The sequence below is a fragment of the Pan paniscus genome, chromosome 19 (assembly GCF_029289425.2).
Source record: "Pan paniscus chromosome 19, NHGRI_mPanPan1-v2.0_pri, whole genome shotgun sequence".
Lineage (NCBI taxonomy): Eukaryota > Metazoa > Chordata > Mammalia > Primates > Hominidae > Pan > Pan paniscus.
This window is the reverse complement of record NC_073268.2, coordinates 22,849,898-22,861,494: the sequence shown is the minus strand read 5'-3', so window position 1 is coordinate 22,861,494 and position 11,597 is coordinate 22,849,898. Positions and strand designations below refer to the sequence as shown.

The following is an 11,597-nucleotide window of genomic DNA, read 5'->3' as shown; positions in this document are numbered from 1 at the left end:
AGAGGTAGGGTGGATGACCCAGGAAGGCCGCCCTCCCCTGGCTCTGTCTAGGAACAATCCTTGCCCCAGGCCTGGTCCTTAGAAGGCAAGACAGCCCCCTTCCAGCTGGGGGATCAATCTGCTGTTGGCTGCGCCAGGGTCCGGCTCCCTCGGGTCTGGCCTGGTCGTGGATCCAGTTCCTTCACAGCTGCGGCCTCCCCGGGTCCATTAACGAAGGTGGGGAAGGGCGGAGAAAGGGTCAGAGTCTGGGATGAGAGCAGCTGCGGGCGCGCCAGGGCGCTGACAGTCTGGCTCTCGGAGGTAAGATGGGCGTGGCTGATCCCGAACTCCGCCTGCGTTTGCAGAAGCGAAGGGAACCGAGCGAGCGGAGCTGAGCTCGGGTAGGCCGCGCGAGGTCCCTCCTCTCCGGGCGTCCGTGCGCCTAGCTCTGCGCTGGGAGCCTCGCGCCCTTTGACAGCAGTTAGTTGCTGACTCGGATGCAGAGAGTCGGTAACACCTTCTCCAACGAGAGCCGGGTGACATCCCGGTGTCCCAGCGTGGGCCTTGCTGAACGGAACCGGGTGGCCACAATGCCGGTGCGGCTGCTCAGGGACAGTCCAGCGGCTCAGGAGGACAATGACCATGCCAGAGACGGTTTCCAAATGAAGCTGGATGCCCACGGCTTCGCCCCAGAGGAACTGGTGGTGCCGGTGGATGGCCAATGGCTGATGGTGACCGGACAGCAGCAACTGGACGTCAGGGACCCGGAAAGGGTCAGTTACCGCATTTCACAGAAGGTGCACCGGAAAATGCTCCCGTCCAACCTGAGTCGTACCGCCATGACCTGCTGCCTGACCCCCTCTGGGCAGCTGTGGGTCAGAGGCCAGTGTGTGGCGCTGGCCCTCCCTGAAGCCCAAACAGGACCGTCCCCGAGACTCAGGAGCCTCGGCTCTAAGGCTTCCAACCTGACCCGGTAAACAAACGACGCGATGTGCAGCAGCCTTGGTGTCCGTTGTCTTTTCTGGGGATGGAAGTCAGAGGTAGAGGGACTGGAGGCACAGGAGGCAGGAAAGGCAGCCTCAAGGTGGTGGTCCACCAAGAATCAGGCCTCTGCGGGCAGATCACTTGAGGCCAGGAGTTCGAGACCAGCCTGGCCAACATGGTGAAACCCCATCTCTACTAAAAACACAAAAATTAGGCGTGGTGGTGTGTGCTTGTAATCCCAGCTGCTCGGGAGGCTGAGCAAGAGAATCGTTTGAACCTGGGAGGTGGAGGGAGGTTGCAGTGAGCCAAGATCCTGCCACTGCACTCCAGCCTGGGCCACAGAGTGAGACTCTGTCTCAAAAAAAAAAAAAATGTTGGGCGCGGTGGCTCACGCCTGTAATCCCAGCACTTTGGGAGGCCGAGGCGGGCGAATCACAAGGTCAGGAGATCGAGACCATCCTGGCTAACACGGTAAAACCCCGTTCTCTACTAAAAATACAAAAAAATTAGCCGGGCGTGGTGGTGGGCGCCTGTAGTCCCAGCTACTCGGGAGGCTGAGGCAGGAGAATGGCGTGAACCCAGGAGGCAGAGCTTGCAGTGAGCTGAGATCGTGCCACTGCACTCCAGCCTGGGCAACACAGCGAGACTCCGTCTCAAAAAAAAAAAAAAAAAAAAGGCCGCCTGTGGTAGCTCACGCCTGTAATCCTAGCACTTTGGGAGGCTGAGGCGGGTGGATCACTTGAGGCCAGGAGTTTGAGACAAGCCTGGCCAACATGGTGAAACCCTGTCTCTACTAAAAATACAAAAATTAGCAGGGCGTGGTGGCGGGTGCCCGTAATCCCAGCTACTTGGGAGGCTAAGGCAGAAGAATCGCTTGAACCCAGGAGGTGGAGGCTGCAGTGAGTTGAGATAGCACCACTGCACTCCAGCCTGGGTAACAGAGACTCCGTCTCAAAAAAAAAAAAGGGAATCAGGCCTCTGTGGCCCTGGGAGAAATTGGAGGAGAGTGTGGCCCTAGCTGAGCAGCAGCTCCAACAGGTAGCAGCAGAGAGCTGAGTGCCCAGACCTGATTCCAGAACCAGTAGAGAGCTGGACTGGGGCAACTTGGATGTGGTGTGGGGGGGTGACGTGGACAGAGGTGGTGAGGAAAGCCAGTGGCTACAGTCTTGGCCTTAAGACCAGTCCAGCATTCCAGGGGCTGTTGGGATTCCTTCCTCTTCAGGAAGAGAGAGAGGATCCAGACCCTCTCACTGGTAAAGACCAACCAAAAAAACCCAAAGAGGTTGTTTCTGGTGTTTCAGAGACTAATGATCATCAAATACACACTGCATGTCACCCCAGTATGATCTGGTAGGTGGGGGAGGGGAAGGGAGGTGGAGAAGTGAACACGGGCCCTGAAACTTCAAACTTGGTCAGCCCAGGTCAGCTACCTCATCGGAGCTGCTAACAGTAAGAGCCTCTTTCTCTTGGTTACCATGACCACCAGCATCCCCTCACATTAGAGGAGGGGAAGATTTTGTTTAACAAGATTCAGTGGTTCATTTTAAATCAACTTCAACTACAGAGGGCACTGTCTGATAAACTGCCAGAGAAAGACAAGGAAGACAATTGTGAGGTCGATCGATCGGCTGACTATATTGACAAGATACTGATTGGTTACATGTTGAAGAAAACATACAATACAAAATACAGAAAAAGTTGGTTCCGTCCCCTCCCACTCCCCCCCTTACCCACCCACCCCCAAATACTCATCATCATGATTTGGTCAGAACAGGGCTCAGAGCCAGAGGTCGGGGTGACCGAGGGTGGAGGGGTTGTGGGCAATGGGTTCGTGGCTGTCACAATAATGCTGTGATAATGCTGTGGTTTCCCAGCAGGGAGGTGGGGGCGGGGAGGGGGCTGCAGCCTGATGAGAGCCAGCTGAAGGAAGAGCTGCCTCTCCCTTCCTAAGCCCCTTCCCAAGGTCTGCCCCACCGCCCAAACCCAAGACCACTCCGAACAAAGTGAGGATGTGGATGCTCTTGCTGGGTCCACTGTTCCGCAGGAGGGAAAGAAAGGGTAGCTGCACTGACCCCACTGTCCCCATATACAAGGGTGGGGGGACAAGAGCATGTGGCTACTCCCAGCAAGGGAAAATGGGAGAGCAGTAGAAAGGGGAGGAAGTGGGAAGAGCAGAAGATCATATATATTAAAAAAGTGACTTAAGACTTAAAATTGAATTAGTATTTGTACAGAAAGGTGCAGGTGGAATGACTCACTCCGGCCTATGATCAAAATTATATGGAGAAATCATGGTGGACCCCTCCCCCTGCCCCCCCAGTGGTGGCCCGAGTCGTTAAGTGCGATTGGTTAGAGTGGATTCCAGTCGGGTCATTCAGGCGGAGGAGGCGGGGGCAGCGGGCAGGCAAGGGGGGCTCAGTTGCTGCAGCACTGGCTCCGGCTGGCTGGGTTGTTCTCCTGGAGGTCCACACCTCGGTTTCGGCCTGGAGCACCAGTTGCATTCTGGGGCTCGTTCTTGGGAAGCTTCTTAGCTGTTTGGGAGGGGGAAAAGTGCATTTGTTGGGGGTACCCCAATAACTCTCCCAGTTCCACTGGAGCAGATTCTGGCCTTTATACCCAATCAGTGGTAACTCACATATTGAGGGCTTCTGTGTGTCAGGTGCATTCTGATTGTTTTCAGGAAACTGCGGCAAAGAAAGGTTAAATAACTTGCCCAAGACTACAGAGCTAATGAGTGGTAAAGCCAGGATCTGCAACCCAGGAAGGAAGATTCCAGAGCCAAATGAGCTAAAAACTCCTAGGCAGTGGGTAGGGGTAGTGATGGCAGGCTCTGAAATGGGTGGCAGGCTACAGGCTCAGAGAGTGAAATGTTGAGACTCTGGCCCAGGCTTCAGGAACTTCTCGAGTGAACCACCAACATCTACATCTGGGAGTCAGGTGATGATGAAAACAATTTTATCAGAAGGTTAAAAGTGGTGAAGGGGGCTGGGCGCAGTGGCTTACGCTCGTAATCCCAGCACTTTGGGAGGCCGAGGCGGGTGGATCACGAGGTCAGGAGATCGAGACCATCCTGGCTAACACCGTGAAACCCCATCTCTACCAAAAATACAAAAAATTAGCTGGGAGTGGTGGTGGGCACCAGTAGTCCCAGCTGCTCGAGAGGCTGAGGCAGGAGAATGGCGTGAACCTGGGGGGTGGAGCTTGCAGTGAGTCGAGATCGTGCCACTGAACTCCAGCCTGGGTGATAGAGCGAGACTCCATCTCAAAAAAAAAAGAGTGGTGAAGGGACCCCGCAGGCCCACTCTAGACCAGCAGACAGGTGATATGCCCTTGCTGTGGTGGAGAGAGGAGGGGAGGAGAAGCAACTGACCTATTGCCATGAAGATTTCGTTCACGTTCATTGCAGTCTTTGCTGATGTCTCCATGAACAGCAAACTGTTGTCGTCTGCATAGGCTTGTGCTTCCTGGTTTGGATGGAGGTGAGAGGGAAATGTTGGCAGGGGCCAGGGCCCAGGATACAAACCTTCCTTATTCGAGCACCTTATCATAATAGAGATCAGCTGGACACACACAGGAGTTTTCAGGCCCAAGGCTGCCCTGATCTGGGTTTCCCCGCTCATGTATATCACCTCTCAGCTCACAATCACTAGCAGATGTCTTACCCGGGTTTCCCCAGGTCCACCCTGCCTTCTTGCTCTTCAAAATCACTAGGCTAGGAAATACTTCTAGAAAGTTAACCTACAAATACACTTACATGTTTGCACAAAAGCACAAAAGTATGTGGATGTCTACTGCAGCACTGTTTTCAGTCTTTTGCTATTATTAGGGATTGGTAAAAAATGATTATATACAGTAAGTATAGCACACTGCCATCAATGTAAAGAAAGGGATTAAAAAACACGTGCATATTTCTGGAAGGACAAGAAACTGGGGAAATTAGAAGAAGAGAAGTTGAGTTTCTAGGGTTAGCAGAGACTTAAGTATTTCTTTCTCAATAAGTTTAATTAAAAAGTCAACTTACAAGAAAAGAGAAGTAGAAGGCTAGTGATCCATATATACACATACCCCTACCGCCAAAGAAAGAGAACCGGGGAGAGACAGGTGACGGGCAATTCCTTTTAGGCCCATGCTTTTTTTATTCTTTTTTTTTTTTTTTTGAGACAGGATCTCACTGTGTTGCCCAGGCTGGAGTGCAGTGGCACGATCACTGCTCACTGCAGCCTCAATCTCCTGGCCTCTAATGATCCTCCCCACCTCAGCCTCCTGAGTAGCACACCACCATGCCCAGCTAACTTTCGTATTTTTTTAGACATGGGGTTTCGCCACATTGCCCATGCTGGTCTTGAACTCCTAAGCTCAAGTGATCTCCCGCCTCAGCCTGCAGAGTATTGGGATTACAGGTGTGTGCCACCACACCTGGCTGTTTTTTTTTTTTTTTTTTTAAAGAGATGGGGCCTCACTCTTGCTCAGGCTGGAGTGCAGTGTTGCAATCGCTGCAATCTTAAACTCCTGGGCTCAAACAATCCTCGTGCCTCAGCCTCCTGAGCAGCTGAGACTAAAGGTGCGTGCCACCAAGCCCAGCTAATTTTTAAATCTTTTGCAGAGACGGAGTCTTACTGTGTCGCCTAGGCTGGTCTCGAACTCCTGGCCTCAAGTGATCCTCCCACTCCAGCCTCCCAAGGCACTGGGATTACAGACAGGAGCCATGTTAGGCCCATGCCTGAGGCACAAGAGGACAGCAGATGGAAGCTTCCCTGTTGCCTCCTAGCATGGCCCTTCCCAAAGCCCCTGAGCATCCCAGGTGAGGCCGGGGGGAGCTGCTTACTCCACTCCTTCCCCCAAGTCTGTCATCTCCCCACCTGGAATTCCACGGCTCTCTTGCTGGCCAGGTCTGCCTTGTTACCCGCGAGTGCAATGACGATGTTGGGGCTGGCCTGCCTCTGTAGCTCCTTCACCCAGTTCTTGGCCCGTGCAAATGTATCCTGAGGAGACAGGGACAGAATGTCGAAGGGACAGAGAAGGCATTCTGCCCAGGGCCACCCATTAGAGACTCTCAAGCTGGCACAGCCAAATTATCTAAGACACTGCCACCTAAAGATTCTGATGCAATGTCCCCAAACAGGAAATCTGCCCACCACCCACCCAGGAACAGAGGGTTAAGCGGCCTGAAATCAGGGCTCTGATAACCCAATCCCTGGGACTTTGAGAAGATGAAGGGCAAAGGAAGAAGCAAGGGGAAATCTTTACTGTGTTGGTGATGTCATAGACCACGATGGCAGCCTGGGCCCCCCGATAGTACATGGGGGCCAGGCTGTGATACCGCTCCTGTCCAGCTGTGTCCCAGATCTCAAACTTGACTGTTGTGTCATCCAGGCAGACAGTCTGTGTGAGGAAGGCCGCTGTAAGAGAGAAGGAGCGTCCATGGGCAAGAGCGAGTTGGAAGCCACCCCACACAATCCCACTGTTGCTTCCAGGCTCTGGCACTCAGAAGCCCACCACTGAGATGGGCACAGAGAACCCTCAACCCAGGAGCCAAAGCAGGCCTGAGTGGGGGGTGGAGTTTGGATTTTTATGTATGTGTCTGGGGGAACGGGGTCTGCACAGGCTTTGCAGACCCAGCCCAGGCAAGGGCAGGAGAAGGGACACCTGCATGCACTGAGCCATCTCAGGACCACTCTCTGAAGAGCAACACAGCAGGGGCAAGAGAGGGAAAGCCTAGGGGAAGCCTACTCCAAGCACAGAAGGGTGAGCGCCCTCAGACCTCCTCCTCCGCCACTCAGAGAACAGACCAGCTAGGGACCTCTCCACCCCTCAGTTTGCTCCAGCCCAGGGGTGTCACTGACCTTGGGTTTCCTAAGGACATTCTCACACACTTAGCTATGCTGGGGAAGTACACACTGTTCCACCACCAGGCTGAGGCTGGGTGGCCGGCTTCCCAACCACCCCTACCACCTCCAGGCACTCCAGCTAGCCACCGCCCCTAGCTCTGACCCAGACCTGTTCCTGTATGGCCACCCTGTGACCTGACCTTCAGTCACTAAGAGGTGACTCCTTAGGGGAATGCAGGGTGCCTGTACACATGCTTCAAAGGAGGAGTCCAGAGCTGGGACAGACAGCAAAAGGCCCCTTTGCCCCTGGACCCAGCAGAGAACCCAGGACAGCCATGTGTAGAAGGCTGCTTTCCTGGTCTGCCCTCCCCCAGCTCACTGAGGGACATGGGGCACTGCCTCACTTCCCCTCTCCAGCTCCTGACCCAAATGCTGAGGAGGCAGCAGGGAGACTGCTGACATGGCCCATTTTGTTTCCAGCTGCCTAGAAACCTCCTACCAACCAAGAGAGTAGAGAAAGGATGACTCAAGGCCAAGGCCAGCGTTGGCCCCTGCCTCTTGATGTGTGTGTTAGCCACGGAGGCAAGAGGCCAAGGCCAGACCCTCACTCACATCCTAAATGCTGACCACTGGAAAATCAACAACAGGCTGTGAGCTCCAGAAAGGGTAAAGTCAGCTTCAGAAACACCCACCTATCACCCAGCTCCGACTCACCAGGCTGTTCCTTCTTCTGGAAGTGGGAAAGGCCAGGGCACATGGACCACCCATTATAGTAAGAAGGGGCCTCAAAGATCCAGAGTCAGCTCTCCCTCCATGAGGCCAGGGCAGTGAAAGGGCCTCAGCCAAGGCCACACAGATCAAGAAGGGGCAGAAACAGGATGGGAAGCTAGCTTTCCACTCCCAGCAAATGCTTACTAGCGATGCTTGAGGGGACTCTGGCATGGAGACCAGTTGCTGGGCTCAATTCCAGGGCCCAGGTGAGGAAGTAGGGCTGCCACCACAGATGCATTTAGTCCCTAATGCAGGCAGGCAGCTTCCCATCTCCTCAAGGTCAAAGCATTTCTTTGGCAACCTTCAGGCCCCTCCCCGACTCCCTCATGCCCACTCACCTCCAATTGTGCTCTCCTGGTACTCGTGAAACTGTCCCTTGACAAAGCGGAGGACGAGGCTGGATTTGCCTACCGCAGACTCCCCCAGCAGAACCAGCTTAAATTGACAGATCTTGTTCCCAGCAGCTGGTCCATTGGGTCGTGCTGCGCCTCCCCGACCCGCCATTGCCCGTCCAGCTGTAGTGGTCCAGAGAGCGTGCGGGTGGGGACTGGTGCTATGCAAAGAGGCACTTAGTGGGGAGGGGGACCTCCAACTGTAAGGGAGAAATGAGAAGTACTGGGTTAGTTCAGAGGCCGTCACCCGCTGTGTCCTTCTTAAATTACAGATCTTTCCCTCTGGCCTCGCTGAAGACCTAGCTGACTGCTTCCCCTCACCTCACCTCCCTGCCCTCCCCACTAGAGGTCAGGAGGCCTCACTGGGCTATACTAGACGTCTACCGGCTCTACCACCATCTGAGCTATAAAGAGGAGAATGGTCTCCCAACTTCAGGCTCATGGTTCTGAGCAAACACATTGACTTCTGGATCCCAAATATGTACATTCACCTACAAATAAACACACACAGGCGATGAATGAATGTGTGACAGCCTGGTGACAGTTAAGTCAACAGGCTTTTGGGGCGAAATTAAAAAACAAAACAAAACAAAAGCTCAGGAAGACACTAGGATTTAGATCAACAATGAAGTTCCAGTCTGGTAGCCAGGACCACAGTGGTGAGGCAGACAGGGGCCCAAGAGGTCCTGGTAGAAAGCTCCTCAGAGAAGGTGCTTGGCCAACCTCATGGGCATTCAGGGACCAGGGCCTGGCCAGCACAAGTTGTTATTAACATAGCCATTTTTCTCCTGCCACCTTCAGAAGGACTGACCGACTTTCAGTCTAGGGCTGGATTGTGTGCCTCTGTGCACCAGAATCAAAGCAATGTTTCACTCTCTCATCCTGATCCTTCTTCCCTAGTTCTCTCATTTTTGATGGGCCAAAGTCTCGCACCCATTAAAAAACAAAACACACACAGAAACAAACACATAGTAAAACACACACCGATACACACACACAAACACACACAGAAACACACACACCGGAACAAATACACACTGAAACATACACACACACACAAAAACACATGCCAAAACACACACAGAAATACACACCAAAACAAAACACACACCGAAACAAACACACACAGAAACACACACCAAAGTCATAGCTCTGCCGCAGTCAGCACAGCTACCAACTTTCCCTTTTTCAATAGAGACCTCAGTTCCATTCTCTACTGGCAGAGATGGGGCGATGGAGAGAAAGAAGAGGCAGGAGGTGTGGGAGGGCAGAGACCAAGTCCTGCATCCCCAACAGCTGGTGTTCCAGTCCCGACATCTGAATCACTTGGTTAGTGACAGCTTCAGAGACTCGACTTTTTGTTTTTGTTAAGTTTTGGAATTGCAGACACATGAGGAGCCTATCTCTAGAAGCCTCTAGAAGACATAAGTGGATGTCTCATCAGACATATACATCTGATGTCAACAGACATCAGAATATATACAGAATGTTTTACAAACAGGTCCTGTGAGTAAGTATTAAGTACTGAACACTGTTCAGCATTTGAACCTGGGTTGGAAAGAAAAGGTTTTTATTAGGCTGCCCTTTGCATAATGGAGTCTAAGATCCCAGGGAGAGCCCCGATCTGCCCCTGAGCAAGGGAAGTACATTCCCTCATGGTCAAGGGACAGCAATGTGGATGAACAGGAGGTGTCTGTGGGAAGCAAATGGTCCACATTCATGCAAGAAGCTGACAGCAAAGGGCTTGTTTTGTTCAACCTCAAATCGTTTTCCACATCCAAGTTCTCCCAGCAACTCATTTAAAAAGTGAGCTTCAGGAAGAATGATTCACTAGCCAGAAACAACAGTTTCCTTTCTGGACAGAACCAAAGGAAAAGAGGTTTGAAATGGGGCCCACCTCTTCCCCAAAAGTACAAGGAAGGAAGTACGGGGTGGTGGGTCTCAATTAGCAACCAGAAATACCATGTAAATATTTCAAAGTTATGTCATTTCAATATTTCATAGTTTAAGACGCTTTCTCATTTCACCTCAGTCAATGAAGAGACAAGGTCTGTGCTTTCTGCTTCTTAGAGATGCCTTCCTCACAGTGCCTATGTGCATACTAGGAACTCAAAGAGTGCTGACTGAAGGAAATAATTTTTTTTTTTTAAAGAAACAAGGTCTTACTGTGTTGCCCAGGCTGGAGTGCAGCGGTGTGATCACAGCTCACTGCAGCTTCCAAGATCCTACTGCCTCAGCCTCCAGCAGGTATACACCACCACACCCAGCTAATTAAAATTTTCTTTCTTTTTTTTTTTTTTTTTTTTTTGCAGAGATGGAGTCTCACTGTGTTGCCCAGGCTGGTCTCCAACTCCTGGCCTCAAGCAACCCTCCCGCCTCAGCTTCCCAATTGCACAACTATTATCTTCTTCAAGCTTTACGACAACCTCCATTTTTCAGATAGATAATTTAACATTCATATATTAAATGTCCTGCTCATGGTCACCCAGCCTACAGGTGACAGAACCCCCCAGACCCACCATAGACACGATGCCATCCTCCCTGCTGTGGAAGAACAATGGAGGCAGTGCCTGCCCTATGTTTGGTTTAGGGCTGCTAGGTGAATGAAACTCTCTTTTTTTGTGGCAGCAACTTTGCTGGTCCAGGAAGGTCTAGCTCTAGCTGGCTCTAGCAACAGTCACAGTAATCTTGCAGTTTCTGAGTGCCCTCAACAGTGGGAGGAGCCGCCCAGAGCCAGGCAGGGCGACAGCAACAGAGGGAAAACCACAGTGGAATTACAAGTTGGTTATTACCATGAATCCACGTGACACAGAGTCTTGGCTGAGCAACGGTCTGTGGCTGGGGCACTGGAGGAGGAGGTATGAATGGACTGGGAGATGGTAATAGAAAACCAAGTCTCTGATTCCAAAAAAACCAAAGCAGCTGGTGCTTAGGGTACCGAGCTGGGAAGTAACCAGCACCTACAGGTCGAGAAAAATACAGGTAACAGATCTAAGTCTTGTCACTACCAAACCACAGGGTTAGAGGGACAGAATGTGATTTTTAAAAACAAGCCAGAAGGGGAGACAAATAACTCTCCTGCAGTGGTTCTCAACGGTGTCTGTACATTGAAGTCATCTGTGCAGCCAGCCCCTCGAGATTCTCATGAAGGTTTGGCACAGAGCCCAGCATCTGCAGGTGAAGCACACCCACTGAAGCACAGCCAGGGCTAGAGCATCTGGCAGAGAGAGAGTGAGCACAGGCACTGGCTTTCGGCACCACAGATGTGACTGTCTCCTGCCACTTCTGAATCACTTTGTAGAAGCCACCTGAGCTGAGCCTCAGTGTTCTCATCACTAATATGGGGCACACCAGGGTTAATGGCAGTGTTTGCCAGCTGTCTCACACATATCATGTTGAGTAAACAGTAGCTAAGAGTACTGACAGGGTTATTTGTAACACTTTCTCCAAGACTATTGGTGAACAGACTCTGGCCATCCCAATGAACTGAGACAGGCTCTCCCTGGCATGAACTAGCTGGTGACATGTTCTGCCTGGTCACTGATCCTGCCTTCCAGAGATACCTGAGCAGGCACACCCAGCACTTTTTACAGTCTGTTGCCTAGTGGTTTTCCTGACCCTGCTTGGTGATCAAATGAGCAGT

At 52.1% G+C, this 11,597-nt stretch overlaps 2 protein-coding genes across 3 annotated transcripts in view; one reads left to right on the top strand and one right to left on the bottom strand.

Annotated features, from left to right (window-relative positions):
• Nucleotides 1-44: 44 nt before the first annotated feature.
• On the top strand, nucleotides 45-2,503 carry HSPB9 (heat shock protein family B (small) member 9). The gene has a single exon (XM_055102073.2). The coding sequence runs from the start codon at nucleotides 477-479 to the stop codon at nucleotides 954-956; it is 480 nt and encodes a 159-aa protein (XP_054958048.1). The 5' UTR covers nucleotides 45-476; the 3' UTR covers nucleotides 957-2,503.
• A 71-nt stretch (nucleotides 2,504-2,574) lies between these two features.
• Nucleotides 2,575-11,597, bottom strand: part of RAB5C (RAB5C, member RAS oncogene family) — a 29,893-nt gene continuing 20,870 nt past the window's right edge. The window contains exons 2-6 of one of the 2 annotated variants that reach the window (XM_003813870.5): nucleotides 7,901-8,154; nucleotides 6,211-6,362; nucleotides 5,823-5,945; nucleotides 4,334-4,427; nucleotides 2,575-3,494 (exon numbers count right to left, since the gene is read on the bottom strand). In XM_003813870.5, coding sequence (XP_003813918.1) covers nucleotides 3,379-3,494; nucleotides 4,334-4,427; nucleotides 5,823-5,945; nucleotides 6,211-6,362; nucleotides 7,901-8,066 — 651 coding nt within the window. In that variant the 5' untranslated portion in view covers nucleotides 8,067-8,154 and the 3' untranslated portion in view covers nucleotides 2,575-3,378. Of the gene's footprint in view, nucleotides 4,428-5,822; nucleotides 5,946-6,210; nucleotides 6,363-7,900; nucleotides 8,155-11,597 lie in introns of both variants that reach the window. The other variant, XM_063599043.1, reaches the window with a different exon arrangement.